A 20809-nucleotide genomic window follows, 5' to 3' on the forward strand; every position below is an offset into this window, starting at 1 on the left:
CAAAGTATGATTGTAAGTAGGTCAAGGACGGTGGCTCCTCAACATCCGGATCTCAGTATTGATAATGTTTCTTTAAATATGTATGACTCTTTCAAAATTTTAGGTGTGATTCTCGACAGTAAATTTACTTTTGAGAAACATACAAGGTCTGTGTCTTCTTCAATTGCACAAAAAATAGGCTTATTGAGAAAGTCTTTCAAGATTTTCGGTGATCAATCTATTCTGAAGAAGTGTTTTAATTCTTTCATTCTACCTTGTTTTGAGTATTGTTCTCCTGTCTGGTGTTCAGCTGCTGATTCTCATCTTAATTTGTTGGACAGAAACTTACGGTCTATTAAATTTCTTATTCCTGATCTAGATATTAATCTCTGGCACTGTCGTTCAATTAGTTCATTATGCATGTTGCTTAAGATTTTTCATAACTCTGACCATCCTTTACATTCAGATCTCCCTGGACAATTCTATCCTGTTCGTAATACTAGGCAGGCAGTTAATTCTAATAGCCAGGCCTTCTCCATCACTAGGCTCAATACTACGTAGTACTCTAGAAGTTTTATTCCAGCTGTGACCAAGTTGTGGAATGATCTTCCTAATCGGGTGGTTGAATCAGTAGAACTTCAAAAGTTCAAAGTTGGAGCAAATGCTTTTTTGTTGACCAGGCGGACATGAGTCTTTTTTATAGTTTATTTATGACATATTTGTTTTTGATGTTGTTAATAGTTTATATATGACATGTCTGTTTTGACGTTACTTATTTTAGAATGATTTATTGTTAATTTGTTCTCTTCATTTATTTATTTCCTTTCCTCATTGGGCTATTTTTCCCTGTTGGAGCCCCTGGTCTTATAGCATCTTGCTTTTCCAACTAGGGTTGTAGCTTGGATAGTAATGATAATAATAATACCCCACATGAGATACACTACCACAATCATGTCTTTATTCTCTGGAACATACTTTTGATGCATGTAAGCTACTATTTCATTGTGTAGATAGAGGTATGTCCCACCATTTTCTTTGCAAGAGGGAGATTGGATAGAAATGTAAACTCATTACTTTTATTAACCATTCATTTCATACAATGTGTCTTATGAGGATTAGTTCATCTGTGAATGTCTGTGTAAAACAGAAACCTAGCCTATCTACCTCCTAAGAATATTTTCTCATGTTGATAGGAGGCAGATTGGAGCAAACACTCTTACAGCTCTTCTGGTTCAACATCTTGGGATTTTAAACTACCTAGTTTGGTTATAGGAACTACCTCCTTCCTAAGGTTAAGTCTATTGAAGGACCATAGTTTGTATCCGTGTAGAAACAAATCACAAACCTTAAAGTATCGATAATTTATACTTTTCTTAACTATACACAGTAGAGGCCTTTAGATTACATTTCCCACTTCAACAGACCTTCAGTTCCATGCAACCCGCCAACAGCTACAGATACCTCGTTCTAATTGTTAACAGCTGTTTCCAGATTTGCTGAAATCATACTCCTATTAAAGGACTTAGGTTTATATAGTTAGGAAAACTACAAATTACTTTTAAAAGTCTTTTATTTTCCTGGAATATTGGAATGTTTTCTAATTTACAAGAGGAATGCTTACAAGTCAATGAAGTGAGCAAGGAAATTTTCTCAGTATATGTTTTTGTAGGACGGCTAATTAAATTGAATTATCCTAGAGAATAAGTTATTAACATTCAATATTATATAATGTAACAGTCATACTGTTGGACACATCATTAAATGTTATTGTAAATTAGTATTGGAAGGTCTTTGTTTCACACCCAATAATGTATATCCATACAGAGCGCACATGAAGGAAAAGTTCTTAGCGGATTTACGAAAGGCAAGGGATGTTTACTCAGGTGACGAATTAAAGAAACAGTTACAAAATCTCAGGAGACGACTCGATGATCCCAACATACTATCTGGCGATGTAGTCCTAAATATGCTCATCTCGTTACGAGAAATTCAGGCAAGTTGTTGGGGGCATTCTTTTCTATTTTATTATGTTTGTAAAAATACCTTACCTGTTATGATGTACAGTATCAAGAACTAAATAAATTTTACCTTTTTGATACCATGCATGGTTTTAAATTTGTTGGTATGACTTTTATTTAGAGATTTACCATGATTATATTTATAAAGGCTTTAGGATATAGTGGATTTCTATTTTCAGTAAGTAGTAATATTGTATATGGTTTTCTTTTCAAGACAGGGCTTTATTACTTGAAATTAAAATTATACATTTTTTTTTCAGGATTACGATGCAATGGTTCAGCTTGTGGATGACCTTAAAACAATACCTAACCGTAAGATATATACTAGTACCCCTGCAATCAGATTTCTCTATGGCTTTGCACTGAATAGGTAAGAATTGTTTTTTCCCCCCTAGTGAATTAATTTTGAACTGATTGTATATATCATTGCTAACATAAGAATACTTGTTTACCAAACTAACAAACCTTCCGTTATTTATATACTGTACAGATAGTTGTCGACTTGTGACAGAGATGGGGACCGTAAGTCGATTTTGACGTATGTTGAGCTCACAAAGTGAAAATTCCGTAGATGATGCGTCCTAATTCGGCAATAATCTCGATCCTATTTTATCAATATTCTCTTACTGTTTATCATTATTTCATTTTCTAGGTTTATAGGATATCATATACAGGTAGTCCTTGACTTACGACCTATGCGACTTCTGACGATTCGACTTTACGACGATTTTTTCAGTGTGGTGATGTCACAAGTCTATCTGAAATAGTATGCTAATACGACGAATATTTCCTTGGAAATAATCTATTTTCTTGTATAAAAATTAACTGATTTATCTTGGTAAATGATTATTTTCAATATTAATCTTACCCGATGATCAGGTAGCTGTCAACTCCGTTGCCCGACAGAAATCTACGGTCGGGATACGCCAGCGATCGCTATCCAGGTGGGGGTGTACACAACAGCGCCATCTGTGAGTAGGTACTCAAGTACTTCTTGTCAACAAGAACTCAATTTTTCCTCTGTCGTGCCGCCGGCAAGACCTACTTGGATACGCTGTTGATTCTGGAGTTATTGTTCACGATTTGGTGATGTATTTGCTCTAGAGTTTAGCCTTCGCTATTCAGGAAGCTTTATCATTAGCTTAGCAAGCTTTTGGAATTAATTTGGATTAATTGTAACGAACTTTGCTAGATTTTGGAATCCCCCCTTGATTACTTCTAAATTCAAGATGTCTGACCGTAATCAGCTCTTGGCAGATGTCAGAGAGCTGAAAGCGAAGAGTGCAGTGGGAAGTGTTAGTGCTAGTGATGTGCAAAGTGTCAGTGTCAGTGTTGCGCATGAGGGTACATCTGTGCGTGCCAGTCGTCCTCCCAGTCCGGGACCTCTTGCAAGCTCCCAAGCCCAGGGGAGAAGCAATGTCGAAGGACCAAAGGGTTCGGCAGGCCTTGATCGGCGCACGGATGTATCCTCAGTGGTTGCGGACGTATCTGTTAAGGATCGTCCCATCCACATACAGACGAATGAGCCCTTACATTCCTCGTCTGTGGAAGAAGTTTCCAGGAGGAAACGGTGGACCAAGGTCTCACGACCGCTCAAACGTAAGGTCCCTTCCGAGCGAGTCCAACGGCCCAGGTGTAGCCACTGGGTCAGTTCGGACTCGCCGCAGTCATCTGATGACTGCACACCTCCCAAGAGAGGTAGAGTGGTCCCTCAACAGGCTACTGCTCCGTCTGTTGTTGCTCCAACCACAGTAGACCCTAAGTGGTCCATGCTGCAGACTATGCAGTCTCAGCTTGCGGCATTCATGCAGGAGTATCATGCTGAGAAGGTTAACACTGCTCCCGTTAACCTACAACCCGCCGAGGTTGTGCGCTCAGCAGATACTGCGGCTGCCTGCTCCCACACTCCACCTGTGAGAGCTCCACCACCGATGCGCAGTCCACCCTGCCAGACGCATGTTCTTGCTGCACCATCTGCTAACATGCGTGAGCTACCGCATCAGCAGTGGGAAGGTTCTGTAGAGCTGCCGGGTTCCAGCACTATGCGGCATTCTCCGCAGCCCATGCAGCATGCTCTGCATACCTTACAGCATGCTCCGCATACCATGCAGCATGAGCCGCATTCCTTACAGCATGCTCCGCATACCATACCGCATGCTCCTCAACCCACCGCAGCCCCTCCCACACACCAGCCCTCTGCTTTTGTTGTTGCCAGCTCGCAGACCGACCAGCAGCGGCATGATGTTGGATCCGCAGGTACGCATGCACCCGTACTGCCGGATTCAGCTGTTCAGCTTTCTGCTCTACCTTTGCCACTTACAACTCAGCTTTCGGATGATGGTGTATCGGATGACGAAGCTGCACATCTGGATGAACCTCACTCTGATTTTGAAGGGCCCAAGTCTACGCCTCCCTCCTTAGACTTTCGTAAAGTCCTTGCCTTGTTCAGGGACTTGTATCTTGAGCAGTTTGTGTCTGCAACCCCTCGTTCTCCTCCCTCCGAGTTTGCTCTGGGCATGCAGTCTGCTGCGCCTGCCTTCACCAAGCTTGTTCTCGCCAGATCATCTAAGAGAGCTTTGAGGGTTATGGGAGAGTGGTTGCATTCCAAGAAGCAACTGGGAAAGACTTCTTTCGTCTTTCCGCCTACCAAGCTTGCTTCTAAGTCGAGCGTCTGGTATGCCACGGGAGAGGAACCCGGCTTGGGAGTTCCTGCCTCTGCCCAGGGCGACTTCTCAAGTCTGGTTGACTCTCCCCGCAGGTTGGCTATGAGACGTTCGAAGATCTGCTGGTCCTTTTCTGATTTGGATCATCTGTTGAAGGGAGTCTTTCGTGCCTTCGAGATATTCAACTTCCTCGATTGGTGTTTGGGAGCCTTAAGCAGGAAGACTTCCCCTTCAGATAAGGACTCGGCCATGCTGATCATGTCTAGCATGGACAAAGCAATTCGGGATGGGTCTGGTGAACTTGCGGCTTCGTATGTGTCAGGAGTCCTTAAGAAGAGAGAACATCTTTGCTCCTTCTTATCGGCTGGTATCACTCCTTGCCAGAAGTCAGAGTTGCTGTTTGCTCCTCTCTCCAAGTGTCTGTTTCCGGAGGAGCTGATTAAGGGGATGGCTGCCTCGCTTATCCAGAAGGATACTCATGATCTTATGGCATCTTCTGCACGTACAGTGAACCCTCGTTTATCGCGGTAGATAGGTTCCAGTCGCGGCCGCGATAGGTGAAAATCCGCGAAGTAGTGACACCATATTTACCTATTTATTCAACATGTATATTCAGACTTTTAAAACCTTCCCTTGTACGTAGTACTGTTAACAAACTACCCTTTAATGTACAGAACACTTAATGCATGTACTACAGTACCCTAAACTAAGGCACAAATATTAAAGGTGATTTTATATCATGCATTTCCTAAACATGCTAAAAAGCACGATAAAAAATGGCAACCAATGTTTTCTTTACATTTATCTCTGATCATAATGAAGAAACAAACTGGAGGTAGAGCTTTGCTTATTACCCAGACATATTTCCCATACTTTTCCCTTAGAACTACATCACATCTTCCTACTTTAGATATATATATATATATATATATATATATATATGTGTGTGTGTGTGTGTGTGTATATATATATATATATATATTTATATGTATACACATATACATACCTACATATATACATAAATACATGCATACATATATATATATATATATATATATATATATATATATATATATATATATATATATATATATATATATATATATATATATATATATATATATATATATATATATATATATACATATATATATATTACTGTATATATATGGGTTATGGAAAAAATCCGCGAAGTGGTGAATCCGCGATGGTCGAACCGCGAAGTAGCGAGGGTTCACTGTAAGGCTAAAACCTTACCTTCCGTGCCTAGACCCTTCCGCCCTGCAGCAGTTGACACACCTGCATCTAGGTTCATCCCGCCCTTTCGTGGCAGAGCCTCCAGCAGAGGAGGTACCCGTGCAGACAGTCACCGTGGCAAGTCCAAGAAGGGTTCCAAGTCCGCAAAAGGCAAGTTCTGACTGCCTTCCTCTCCAGACAGCAGTAGGAGCCAGACTCAAGACCTTCTGGCAAGCTTGGGAGAGCAGAGGTGCAGACGCTCAGTCTGTGAAGTGGCTAAGGGAGGGATACAGAATTCCGTTCTGCCGCAGTCCCCCTCTAGCTACGTCTCCCATCAACCTTTCTCCCAACTACAAGGAGAAGGACAAGAGGCTAGCGTTGCAACAAGAGGTGTCGCTCTTGCTACAAAAGGAAGCGGTGGTCATAGTCCGGGATCATCAATCCCCGGGCTTTTACAACCGTCTCTTCCTGGTAGCCAAGAAGACAGGAGGTTGGAGACCGGTGCTGGACGTCAGTGCTCTCAATGCTTTTGTCACCAAGCAGACGTTCACGATGGAGACGACGAAGTCGGTCCTAGCAGCGGTCAGGCAGGAGGACTGGATGGTCTCGTTAGACCTGAAAGACGCGTACTTTCACGTCCCCATCCATCCAGACTCCTAACCTTTCCTAAGGTTCGTCTTTGGAAAGGTTGTGTACCAGTTCCAAGCCCTGTGCTTTGGCCTAAGCACGGCACCTCTTGTGTTTACCAGACTGATGAGGAATATTGCGAAATTCCTTCACTTGGCAGACATCAGAGCCTCCCTCTATTTAGACGACTGGCTTTTAAGAGCTCCAACAAGTCGTCGCTGTCTGGAGAATCTCAGATGGACTATGGATCTGACCAAGGAACTGGGCCTCCTGGTCAATATAGAGAAGTCCCAGCTCGTCCCATCCCAGACCATTGTCTATCTGGGTATGGAGATTCAGAGTCGAGCTTTTCGGGCTTTTCCGTCGGCCCTAAGGATCAATCAAGCCCTAGAATGCATCCAGAGCATGCTGAGAAGGAACCGATGTTCAGTCAGGGAGTGGATGAGTCTAACAGGGACACTTTCATCGCTGGCCCTGTTCATCGAGTTAGGGAGACTCCACCTCCGCCCCCTTCAGTATCATCTAGCTGCTCACTGGATAAAGGACATGACGCTAGAGACGGTCTCAGTTCCTGTTTCCGAAGAGATGAGGTCTACTCTAACGTGGTGGAAGAACAGCATTCTTCTCAAGGAAGGTCTACCATTGGCTGTTCAGACCCCCGACCACCGTCTCTTCTCGGACGCATCGGACACGGGCTGGGGTGCGACACTGGACGGACAGGAATGCTCGGGCACATGGAATCAGGAGCAAAGGACACTTCACATCAATTGCAAGGAGTTGTTGGCGGTTCATCTGGCCTTGATAAACTTCAAGTCCCTCCAGCTAAACAAGGTGGTGGAGGTGAACTCCGACAACACCACAGCCTTGGCTTACATCTCCAAGCAGGGAGGGACTCATTCGAGGAAGTTGTTCGAGATCGCAAGGGACCTCCTCATTTGGTCAAAAGATCGAAAGCTTTCGCTGGTAACGAGGTTCATTCAGGGCGATATGAATGTCATGGCAGATCGCCTCAGCCGGAAGGGTCAGGTCATCCCCACAGAGTGGACCCTTCACAAGAATGTTTGCAGCAGACTATGGGCCCTGTGGGGTCAGCCAACCATAGATCTGTTCGCTACCTCGATGACCAAGAGGCTCCCGATGTATTGTTCTCCGATTCCAGACCCAGCAGCAGTTCACGTGGATGCCTTTCTGCTGGATTGGTCCCATCTCGACCTGTATGCGTTCCCGCCGTTCAAGATTGTCAACAGGGTACTTCAGAAGTTCGCCTCTCACAAAGGGACACGGCTGACGTTGGTTGCTCCCCTCTGGCCCGCGAGAGAATGGTTCACCGAGGTACTGCAATGGCTAGTCGACGTTCCCAGGACTCTTCCTCTAAGAGTGGACCTTCTGCGTCAACCTCACGTAAAGAAGGTACACCCAAACCTCCACGCTCTTCGTCTGACTGCCTTCAGACTATCGAAAGACTCTCAAGAGCTAGAGGCTTTTCGAAGGAGGCAGCCAGAGCGATTGCCAGAGCAAGGAGGACATCCACTCTCAGAGTCTATCAGTCTAAATGGGAAGTCTTCCGAAGCTGGTGCAAGGCCAATGCAGTTTCCTCAACCAGTACCACTGTAACCCAGATTGCTGACTTCCTGTTACATCTAAGGAACGTAAGATCCCTATCAGCTCCTACGATCAAGGGTTACAGAAGTATGTTGGCAGCGGTATTCCGCCACAGAGGCTTGGATCTTTCCACCAACAAAGATCTACAGGACCTCCTTAGGTCTTTTGAGACCTCAAAGGAACGTCGGTTGTCCACTCCAGGCTGGAATCTAAACGTGGTTTTAAGGTTCCTAATGTCAACAAGATTTGAACCGCTCCAATCAGCCTCTTTTAAGGACCTCACATTAAAAACTCTTTTCCTCGTGTGCTTAGCAACAGCTAAAAGAGTAAGTGAGATCCACGCCTTCAGCAGGAACATAGGTTTCACATCTGAAACGGCTACATGTTCCTTGCAGCTCGGTTTTTTGGCTAAAAACGAGCTTCCTTCCCGTCCTTGGCCTAAGTCGTTCGAGATCCCAAGCCTGTCCAACTTGGTGGGGAACGAACTAGAGAGAGTACTTTGCCCAGTTAGAGCTCTTAGGTACTATTTAAGAAGGTCAAAGCCATTACGAGGACAATCAGAAGCTTTATGGTGTGCTATCAAGAAGCCTTCTCTACCGATGTCTAAGAACGCAGTTTCTTACTACATCAGGCTTCTGATTAGAGAAGCACATTCTCATCTGAAGGAAGAAGACCTTGCTTTGCTGAAGGTAAGGACACATGAAGTGAGAGCTGTTGCTACTTCAGTGGCCTTCAAACAGAACCGTTCTCTGCAGAGTGTTATGGATGCAACCTATTGGAGAAGCAAGTCAGTGTTCGCATCATTCTATCTCAAAGATGTCCAGTCTCTTTACGAGAACTGCTACACCCTGGGACCATTCGTAGCAGCGAGTGCAGTAGTAGGTGAGGGCTCAGCCACTACATTCCCATAATCCCATAACCTTTTTAACCTTTCTCTTGAATACTTTTTATTGTTGTTCTTTTGGTTGTACGGTCGGCTAAGAAGCCTTCCGCATCCTGGTTGATTTGGCGGGTGGTCAAATTCTTTCTTGAGAAGCGCCTAGGTTAGAGGTTGTGATGAGGTCCTTTAGTATGGGTTGCAGCCCTTTATACTTCAGCACCTAGGAGTCGTTCAGCATCCTAAGAGGACCGCTAGGCTCAGTAAGGAAGACGTACTTAAAAAAGGCAGAGTAATAGTTCAAGTCGACTTCCTTACCAGGTACTTATTTATTTTATGTTTGTTATTTTGAATAACTGATAAAATGAAATACGGGATACTTAGCTTCTTTGTTAACATGTATGCTGGTCTCCACCCACCACCCTGGGTGTGAATCAGCTACATGATCATCGGGTAAGATTAATATTGAAAAATGTTATTTTCATTAGTAAAATAAATTTTTGAATATACTTACCCGATGATCATGAATTAAAGAACCCGCCCTTCCTCCCCATAGAGAACCAGTGGACCGAGGAGAAAATTGAGTTCTTGTTGACAAGAAGTACTTGAGTACCTACTCACAGATGGCGCTGTTGTGTACACCCCCACCTGGATAGCGATCGCTGGCGTATCCCGACCGTAGATTTCTGTCGGGCAACGGAGTTGACAGCTACATGATCATCGGGTAAGTATATTCAAAAATTTATTTTACTAATGAAAATAACATTTTTCTTTATTGTTGATATGCAGTATCTCTTTTCAGTAAAAAGTACTGTACATTGAAACAAGTTTTAATATCTGTCGAATTCATATTATATGTCTGGTGATGTCATATCACTGGAGGAAGCGACTGGGCAATACAGCGATTTCCTTCCAATAGGCTAACGACTAGTATTAGTATTCCTATTATCCAAATATTAAGTAACGATATAAAGTATTTTGTGGGTATGTATCGGTTGTCATGAGTACCACATAGCGTAAATTTAACAGTACGCTAGTTTTATTTAATCTGATGATAGATCGATATTTATCTAAAAAAAGTACACTAATAGAATAAATATTTTCTTGAAAATAATATATATTCTTTTACATTATAAAAATGAAATACTTTTGTTTGGTAAGTTAATATTTTCTTTCATTTCTTGCAAGAAAAAAGAAAATGAACTTACATATTTTGCAAGTCATTCTTTGTAGAGTTTACGTCATGTGTCTTGTGACGTTATAATTCTGGCGGAAGCGCGCTTACAAACCGAATGATTCCCCTTTGGCGTGTTACCGAGTAATCTTATTACAGTATTCCCATCATCTGAACACCGAGTAATGATATCAGGCGTTTTAGTGGTCTATATCATTAGTTATGAGAATAGTACAACTTATCGTAAATTTAAGAAAAAGTCTGATGACTTCATATTTCTGGCAGATGGCGAGTGGCAAATCAGTGATTTCCTTCCGATGTGTTACTATTCCCATAATCGAAACATCGAATAATGATACAAACCGAAAGTAAATCAAAAGTAATTGTTGATTATTGAAATTCTCAAGAAATTGAAAAGTAAGATATAAACGTGCTTTAATAGGCCATAATTAAACACAATAATGTCTAATGAAATATGAAGGCTTAATAAGAACTACCCGTATACAATTGCAAGAGAGAGCTCACACTCACGTATGGAGAAAGAACTACTAGGAATTTGCATGATACCTGATAATAATGGCTAAAACAAAAATGTATGGAAACTAATTTCCTGTAACATATTGGTGCTGATGTAATATTCGTCATGAAGATATTTTGAATAAGTCAAGAAATTATAGAAAAAATATGCCCTTTTTATGTTCGCCGTATTTTGATACAGTAGGTACTGGCACTTTCAGATCAGCTGATCATAACCAAAGGTAAACAAAATTTTAAGTAATTCTTGATTAGTAAAATGCTTCCAAAATTGAAAAATAGAATACAAAAAAGCATTAATAGAGCATATGATATCCTATGAAACCAGAAAATGGAATAATGATAGACAGTAAGAAAATATTGATAAAACATGATCGAAATGATTGCCGAATCGTAAAGCATCATAATAAATCTTCGGAAACTTCACTTTTTCAGTTCGACATATGACGAAATTGACTTATGACGCGTCTCTCGGTCCTTATCTCTGTCGTAAGTCGACAACTACCTGTAAAGAAAATTTAGAATCAAGCACATCACTACAAACTTCAGGAGTCCAGTAATAGTCTGAGGAGTAACATCCTGATCACAACCTAAATCCACTAGACTGTTTTTTTTGGGGGGGGATACTCTTCCATATTCTTCCATAAGAGAATCTGTTGACCTTTTATATTTAGAACATATACGATCTAAAGCACGTTGCTCGTAACACATGGTACAGAAGAAATGAGGAACCAGCCTTGAGCAATAACCCATTTGAACAATTATCACAAATGAATTTTAAAGCCAGAAGAAGACATTTCCAATTAAGCTAAAGCTAACCACAACATTTAATGAAAACTCCAAATCTGGGTTTGTGAAATGACCACGATAGGTACTCAAACAGGAGGCTTTCTATGAGTAGACTGAAAATGGTGTACTTGCTCCCTGATCATTGCCATGTGCAACCATTAAGGACAGTAGTATACAGTACGTAGTAGGGAATTGGAAAATTTTGAATTTTATACTGTTGACATTTTCCTGGTTTGGAGTGGGAAACCTCTATGACCCTCATGTGATTGTAGAACAGATTAATTTTATTATGAAAATTCCATTTTTTATCGTATGAAATTTAATGTTTTCTTCTATTTTGTGTTCTCAGACGAAACATGGAAGGTGACCGAGAGAAGGCTTTGTCGGTTATAACCAAAGCTTTGGAAAAGAAGGAAAACCAAGTTCCTGATATGGTGTGTCTTTGTGGTCGTATTTATAAGGTATGTAGATGCTTGTTTTGAAATAATCGTATCTTGCTTGTCACATATGCAGTTTTAATATCACAATTCTTTAAAGTTAACTTATTCTGGTACATATACAAACCCTCGTTTTTTTTTTTTTTTTACATAGGATAGACTATCAGCGAAGCTGGAGTACACGGCCATTAAAATTTATAAAGAAACTTAAACAATCCGACCGGTAGTTACCTGTCGTCACTGGGGAAGCTCCGTCTTCCTTCTTGCTCAGTGACAAACTATTTTGATTTCAGCTGTTGGTGTGAACAGACTTTCTTACCTCTTGAGTACTGGCTTGCACTAATTTACTCTCCTTTTTCAGTGTGTTTGGGAGTGTTTACTACGGTGAGGATGCCAGATATGCGGGTTTGCTTAGAGATGTCGGGCTGTAAGTGTGGCACTTTTATACTCAGAAGGGAGACTAATCCTTACCTTTTGTGCCTGGCTTGCAGATGACACTCCTGCAGCCAGACTTCTCCCTTTGATGAGTGTCAGGAGTGGCTATCCTCCCAGTGGTAAATGTACGGCAGGAGGAGGAAGAGGCAGTTCAAAAGGGAGTCCTCGCCTTCGGTGTCTTCCTCGAAGTCGAAGTCCTGACTTCTCTCCCCATCACCCGATAAGCTGTCTGCCATCTCTTCCCTATTTAGCATCCTCTGAAGGTCACTTAGGTGAGAGTGACGGCTCTTTAATTTTAGGGCAATTTTTGTTGTAGGAATACTCTCCTGTTTCCCCTAGATCCTCCCAAAGATGCCATTGGCTTGTCTCCATCCAGAGTCAAAAAGAGTCTTTCCTTCTTGGTCTCTTGGCCTCAGAACCCACCACATCCTCTGCAGGGTTCTCCCTAGAGAACCATCTGGTGGAGTCTCCCTTATGAGCTCCATCTACACGCTACCCTTTTGGGGCGACACTTGAGTGTTGATGAGCAACATGTCTCAACGCGTTACCAGGCACAACTGCCTGCCCGCTGAACTAGTCTGTCCTTTGGTAACTGACGTAGGACAGAAACGCAAATGCTCTTACTTGCCCTCCCCTGGCATTCAAGAGAAACTTCTCTGTGACGTAGGTTTTACAGGCTGGGGTGTGGAAAAGTCAGAATACGTTCACAGACCACTACCTGCAAGACGTGACCCACAGGAGGCTCGATACGTTCTCTATCGGCCCTGTGGTGGCTGCACAACAGCTGGTATAATACAAGTTCCTTATTGGACAAGCAGCAGAAGGTTGAGGGCACTGTTACCCAGTTTTAGTCTGCGTGAATAGAAAGGTTTGACTGGCTTTTATTCTTTTCTTCATCCTCCCCTCTCTTGGGGAAAGCAGCATCCTGGGTTCTCTGCACAAGCTGACCTCGGACCAATGCAGGTAAACCTTGCTTCCTTTTGTTCCCAGTATTAAGTTAATACTGTTGCATCCCTATACTCGGGCAAGGTGGTTTTGGGCAAGTCCTGATTACAACAGTGTTTTCTACAAAGACTCAGAATAACTTTTACATGGACAGTCACACTTCTAAAACATCTCAACACAAAGCTTGTGTAGGCTGTGGACCTTGCGTAGCAAGGTTTAGCGAGGTGCAGGGACTCCTTAATTTTGGTACAAACCTATTCAAAATAAGGAGTCCTCGGGTAAAGCCAAAAGCCAGTTTGGCAGGGACGTCCACCCTCCTAATGGGTGGGTCACCCCTAATAAATAGCGTAGGTTTGTATTTCAGTTACGGAACAAATGACAAATTTGTAGATAATTTGTATTTTTCCTAATGATACAAACCTTTAGCTATATTTATACAAACTTACCCGCCAGTCCTATCCTCCTTGAAGTCTTACCTCCAAGCAAAGTTAGCTAAATCACTGGTGTGTGAGCGGTAGCGTTAGCATGCTACCCCCTACCCCCGCTAACTAGCGGAACGGGTTGTTAATCCTCGCTAAAATTGTATTGGCTCGTCATTTCAGGTTCGCTAAAAGTAATAACCCCCTAATAAGCAGCTAAAGATTTGTATCGTTATGAAAAATACAAATTATCTACGAATTGGTCATTTTTAGTACAGGTAGACGTTGACTCATGACCGAGATAGGAACGGAGAAATGCTTCATAAGTCGATTTGTGCATATGTTGAACATCAAAAGTGAAGTTTCCGTAAATTTATTTTGATGCGTCATGATTCGGCAATCATCTAAGTCATTTATTATCAATATTTTCTTACTGTATATCATTATTTCATTTTCTTATTTCATAGGATATCATATAATCTACTTAAGCATCTTTTTATTCTATTTTTCAATTTTGGAAGCATTTTAGCAATCAAGAATTACTTGATATTTTGTTTACTTTTGGGTATGATCAGCTGATGTGAAGGTCCCGCTACCGTATAGAAAGACTGTGCACATGTCAATGGCGTATTTTTTATGTAATTTCTTAATTTATTCAAAATACAGTCAGGCTTCCTTCTTCTTGATAGTTATGTTACAGACATAGGAGTGAAAATGGAATATTTGCAAATAAATGCTGCACTTGGGTGGGATAACTCCTAACCTAAAAAGTCACTGCCCCATGCCACTAGGGGGAGCCCAAGCTGATGATTAACACAGTGAATACTGCCTAATGTTGTTTTAATTTTGTTCCTACAACAGTTTATAATATGTACAGTGTACAGTACATTTGCACACACGTACACTACGTACTGGACGCAGTAAGGTTACAGTACAGTATTGTGCTAAGGTAAAGTTTTACCGAGTCGCCATCATCCCCTTACTGTTCTGTATAACAAAAGTTGTTCCTATTTAGTAATATTGTACTGCAAACTAACTCTCACTGATACTGTAATGTATATTACTGAAATATATATGTACAGTAATATTACTACAGTACAGCTCAACTGTACTTACTGTTAGTGTTCGGCGTTTTTGTTCAGACGACTTGTAGCCTAAGCTGCTATGCATTTTCTTGAAGAATGATGCAACTTCTTATGTTTTGTTTCTTAAACAGAAATAAAGCAAACAATAAAATGGCCTACTGTAAATTACGTTGTAAACTAGGGCATCAGAAATGGATTGCATCGGAATTGATTTGATCCATTTCGGATATCGTAGTGTACACTACCGAAATATTTGTTTGTAAATTAGTGCCGTAATGTACTGCTGGGTAAAGTATACTGTATAGTACTGTATAACAGTAAATAGGTTTGATTTGGAATATTGAATGGTTTAATTTACAATACATAAGAAAAGACTATTTATTATGATAAAACATTGTATAGCCGTACATCTACGTACGTCCGGTGTGTTTGCGTGTGTGTGTGTCTCTCTCTCTCGCTCTCTAATAAATAAAACTTTGTTTTTTTCAAAATTTCTATTGAATACTCACTGACGGAGCCATAATAAATAATTTCCTAAACTTTATAATCAAGCACCACAGAGCTAAAAACTATTAAATATCGTGCATCGGTAACATGAATGAAACTCTTGTTAACATTGTGATTCAACTCATAGTACAAGTAGATAAAATTTGAGAGCAGCATTTCAGAAGAAACTATTGAAATTAGTATGCTAATTGGAAAATGGTAGAAGCAATAATTGTTTCTTTTAGTAAATATGAAGTATCCTTCGGTAGCATGCCTTAATAATAAGGGAGTTATTTGATCCGAAAATTGAGGTTGACGACACACTATGCAGGGTTGATCAGGTGATTTAAATGTAAATAATGCATAAGATTATAATTCGCTGTGTTTTCAATAGTAGATACGATACTAAAATGTGAATATTACATGCATTATTATTAGATGCAATTGAGTGAAACACCAGGGAGAACAGGGAGAGAGCAGGATGAAACAATACAACAAAGGGAGCGATAGACACCAGATGGGGAGGCGGTAGCCAATCTGCAGACATCCTTCTTGCACATCCCCTGAGCCAGATCTATGCTAATTCAAATAAATTAGTTAAATCAAAGAATTTTGGAAATATGAGAAGAAGGAATGAAAAATAGGAATGGGAATACGTGGAATTAGGGATAAAAAAGGGGTTTAGAATGATTAATAAGATGAAGATGACGGAGGAATGCTAGAAAGAAGATGACTGAAATCACGAAAAATAGAGAGAATCAAAACAGTTGGAAAGATATGTTGTAGATGTGTGTGGGGGAGAGCTATGTAAATGTACGAAAGGGATTTGGGAAGGAATTGGGAAAAGGATTAAGGATATAATAATAATAAGTGATGGACATTAATAATGTGAAAGAGATATCATACTAATATGCATGATAGGTTATATGAGTGAAGTAATTCTGTGAAAGTGAATGGTCATATCAGTGGGATAATGTCGCGAAAGTGAATATAGGTTGACAACGGACTATGCAGGGTTGATCAGCTGATTTGAATGTAAACAATGCAGGCGATTATAATTTGCTTTGTTTTTAGTTATAAATACGATACTAAAATGGGAATATTACATGCAGTATTATTGGATACAGTTAAGTGAAAGACCAGTTTAATCAAAATTGGATTCATTTCAAATATAGCTCTAATTTTTTACCACAGTAAATGGATATACACTGTACAGCTGGGTGGAGAGATAGGTAGTGGCAGGCAGCGCTCCTTGTGTAAAAGAGCGCGGGCTATTTGAAATCATCGCCCAGCTTGAATTTTATCGCGATTTTTAGGAGATTTTTTATTTAATAGGTATTGCATTGTTTTAGGCCATCCCAATGCTATTGCTAACTATTAAAAATCAAATTCTCAATGTTGGGTAAACAATTATTACAAAGAATTTTTTTTCCTTGACCGCGAAAAACCGAAACCACGAAGGAAGAACCTGCGATTAACGAGGTCTGACTATATTTTCATGATGAATATTACATCAGCACCAATATGATATAGGATATCACAGTTTTCATACAGTTTGTTCACAGCCATTATTATTAGCTATCGCGCAAATACGTTCTCGCTCTTCCTCTGTGCGTGTGTGCGCGTGTACGGGTAGTTCATTTTAAAGCTTCGTAAAGTATTTAATTTTTAGTTCATTATTATGCCTCCATATTTCATGAGACATTAATGTTTTTAATTGTGGTTTATTAAAGCATGTTTATATATTTTTCAATTTCATGAGCATTTCAATAATCAACAATTACTTTCGATTTACTTTCGGTAGGCATCAGTTGATAATGCTTACATACAGTACAAAAAATATGGAGTTGTTTATATAATTTTGTTAACTCATTTAAATTGCTTCATAATCGAAATTACATCAGTACCAATATGTTATAGGGTATCACAATTTTCCTACAGTTCATATATAGACTTTAATATTAGCTATCATGAATCTCTCTCTCTCTCTCTCTCTCTCTCTCTCTCTCTCTCTCTCTCTCTCTCTCTCTCTCTCTCTCTCTCTCTCTCTCTCCTCTCTCTCTCTCTCTCTCTCTCTCTCTCTCTCTCTCTCTCTCTCTCTCTCTCTCAATATTAAATCTTCATATTTCTTTAGACATTATTACAAATTCTTTGTATCATTACTCGATGTTTCGGTTATGGGAAAACTAATATTACTCAGTTATAAATCGAAAGAAAATCACTTGATTTCCCATTTGCCTTTTGCCAGAGATATGACGCCATCTGACTTCTTTTCTTAAATGTACGCTAAGTAGTACTATTCTCATTATTGTTACTGGATGTTTTGATGATGGGAATAATAAGATTACTCGGTAACACAGCGAAAGGAAATCATTCGGTTTGCCAGCGCTCCTTCCGTCAGAAATACGACGTCACAGGACATGTGACGTGAACTCGACAAAGATTATTTAGCGAAATTTGTAAAACTTTTTCTATTTCCTTGCAAGAAATGATTAAGAATACTATCATCTCTAAGAAAATATTTCTCCTATCAGTGTACATTCTTTACATAAATATCGATCTATTATCAGATATGAAATAAAAGTAGCGTAGAGTCAAATTTACTCTTAAGTAGTACTCATAATAACCAAAATATTGTACTTTGTATTGATACTTGATATTTGGATAATGGGAATACTAATACTAATCATTAATATATTGGAAGGAAGTCAATAATTGTCGTGTTGCTTTCTGCTGGTAATATGACGTCACCAGACATAGGATATGAACTCGACAAATAATAAAACTTTTCTTTATGTACTTTTTACTGAAAATGGATACTGTATATTATCAATAAAAGAAAATACTATCTTACCAAGATAAATCAGATAATTTTTATACAAGAAAATAGATAATTTCCAAGGAAATGTAGGTCTTATTAGAGTAGTGTACTATTTCCGACATACTTGTGACGTCATCACAGTGAAAAAAGTGGTCGTAAGTCGAACAGTCGTAAGTAGCATAAGTTGCAAGTTGAAGATTACCTGTATGTCAATTAGCTGACAAACAACTTTAAATTGTTGGTCTGTGAAGTGTGAGGAAAATCAATAAATGTGTTATAAGATATTAATTCAGTTGATATTTGCTGTAAATGCTGGAGTCCTAGTTGCATTCATAGCCTAGTTAATTAGCGATAACAAGATCAGCTGATGGTAAATTGTAGAGAATTTCATGTTGCTGGTAGGTTGCTTGTGTTTTAACCGTAGTGATGTTGGACTAGTAAACTTTCATGCTCCTAAACATGTTCTCAGAAAAGTATCTTGTCCTTATTGGGGTTGGGTACAGAAATGAGTAAAAATATAGAGTAGGCTAAAATATGAGGGGCAGCAAAAGTACGTTCGAAATACAGTACTACTGTATTGTTCGAAGTCCAAAATTTCTGTTCTTGATGACTGGCTGGTAGGCGGGGCTTAGCACACTTCAATGCAGTTCCAGCTTTGCTGAATTTGTACTCTTATTAAAAGACAATGGCTTGTACAGTATTCGTGTGTGAACAAAATTGTTACTTTTTATCTTATACGTCTTGTAATTGTGATCATGCTGTACCAATGTTTATATACTGGTATGTTTGTGACATTAAATAAAAACTTAATCTTATGATAGGATATTAACTGGATTTTCTAGATTTTAGTGTTCAGTCAATCACATTTTGTTTCTTGTTAATTTCCAGGATAAATTTGTGGAATCTCAACACAGAGACCAAGAAAGTTTACACAACGCCATTTTTTGGTACAGAAAAGGCTTTGATGTTCAGCCTAATGAGTATGCAGGAATCAATCTGGCAACTCTACTTGTAATTGCAGGGAACGACTTTTCCAAATCTTCAGAGCTTCAACATATTGGTAATTATTCTGTAATTTGAATTAGTGTATAGTTTTTTTATTAATATCTATTCCAAGTGTCTTTGCTTTTTATTTTTTTTATATAACTGTCTATCAGCTGAAAAGAATCAGGAATTTTGTAATTTGCATTGCCTTGTATATAATATAGTTTTTGTTTTGTAGTTTCACTGTCTTTTTTTTATATTTCATGATTTGAAAGAGCTGGCTTAGAGCATGCATTGGTTGATAAGGCCTGTAGTAAATATACAGTAAATTTAGATAATGAGAGTTAAAAGAATTCTCTTCCAAGGTCATGCAAATCAGAGGAAGTGCATTTAAAAGCTGATTATATGTTTAACCAGAAGTTGTAACAATTTCAAGGTTCAGCCCTCTATGAAAAGTGAATGATGAGCTTGTTTCTGGTTTTGATTATTCTGCACCTAAATCATGCATATGTCATGTTTGAAATTTGAAGGTTTTTAGATTGAAATGATACCCCGAAAATTTGTTTTCTAATTGCAAAATTTTGACTTCTATACTCTCCCGTAGGTATGGTGTTAAATAATCTCATTGGCAAGAAAGGTTCCTTGTCATCATTGCAAGATTACTGGGATGTTGCAACATTTTTCGAAATAAGTGTTTTGGCAGAAGACTATGGTAAAGCTGTTCAGGCTGCAGAGTGTATGTTCAAATTGAAGCCTCCTAATTGGTATGTATGCAGAATGGTATTGCTTCAGAATTAAGTAACCATACTAAACTTCGTTCCTGATGGAAATAATGAAATATATAACAGTTGGAAGTGACTATCCAACTGATTATCTGCAGGATGCTAGTTTTAATTCTTGACAATAGCAAAAGTTAATTTTCTTTATAATTTATGAATGTGATGTACACTTGTTTGAAGTCCTATTTTATCAAAAAAAATTATTTTGTGATATGCTTATTAACTATATGAGGTATGTTTTGTGTTAGGAAATAACATTTATCCCAGTCCTTAGTAGAAGAAGAAAAATGAGGATGTTCTTATCATGGTAGATAGTTCACAAACAGGTGGTTACCTCAGGTCTCCAGTGATAAGGTGTATCAATTATTTTTTTCTGAGGGATTTGGTCTCTTTAGGACAAGGAGCAATATATCAATAACTATATATTGAAGTTTAAGTTTGTGTTTGCAAGTTTTCTCTCTAAACAATCTCAGGCAAGGCAGTCAGTGTCTTATGAGGTAACAACAATTGTCTGGATTAGAAATCTATTATATACTAAAGTGAATTCCATCTCTTGAATGTAAATCTGGGGTTGATTAATACATTACTAAAGATCTAGCTAAAATTAGGGCATGGTTTAAATTATGAGGCATGAAGTTGCATTCTAACAAAACTCAAAGTATGATTGTAAGTAGGGTGAGGATGGGGGCTCCTCAACATCCGGATCTCAGCATTAATAATGTTTCTTTAACTCTCTATGACTCAAAGTTTTAGGTGTGATTCTCAACAGCAAAGTTACTTTTGAGAAACTCATTAGATCTTTCTCTTTTCCAATCGCAAAAAAAAATTGGCTTTTTGAGAAAGTCTTGCAAAATTTTCGGTGATCATCGTATTCTGAAGAAGTGTTTAAACTCTCTCATTCTACATTGTTTCGAGTATT

General features: G+C 39.3%; 1 protein-coding gene across 8 annotated transcripts in view; it reads left to right on the forward strand.

The window, feature by feature from the left end:
* Nucleotides 1–20809, forward strand: part of Ask1 (apoptotic signal-regulating kinase 1) — a 196408-nt gene that overhangs the window by 21089 nt on the left and 154510 nt on the right. For all 8 annotated transcript variants that reach the window (XM_068366648.1, XM_068366646.1, XM_068366641.1 and 5 more), the window contains exons 5-9: nt 1804–1972; nt 2258–2367; nt 11849–11960; nt 19016–19187; nt 19716–19875. In XM_068366648.1, the coding sequence (XP_068222749.1) occupies nt 1804–1972; nt 2258–2367; nt 11849–11960; nt 19016–19187; nt 19716–19875 (723 nt within the window). The remainder of the gene's footprint in view (nt 1–1803; nt 1973–2257; nt 2368–11848; nt 11961–19015; nt 19188–19715; nt 19876–20809) is intronic.

This window comes from Palaemon carinicauda, chromosome 44, assembly GCF_036898095.1.
Source record: "Palaemon carinicauda isolate YSFRI2023 chromosome 44, ASM3689809v2, whole genome shotgun sequence".
Lineage (NCBI taxonomy): Eukaryota > Metazoa > Arthropoda > Malacostraca > Decapoda > Palaemonidae > Palaemon > Palaemon carinicauda.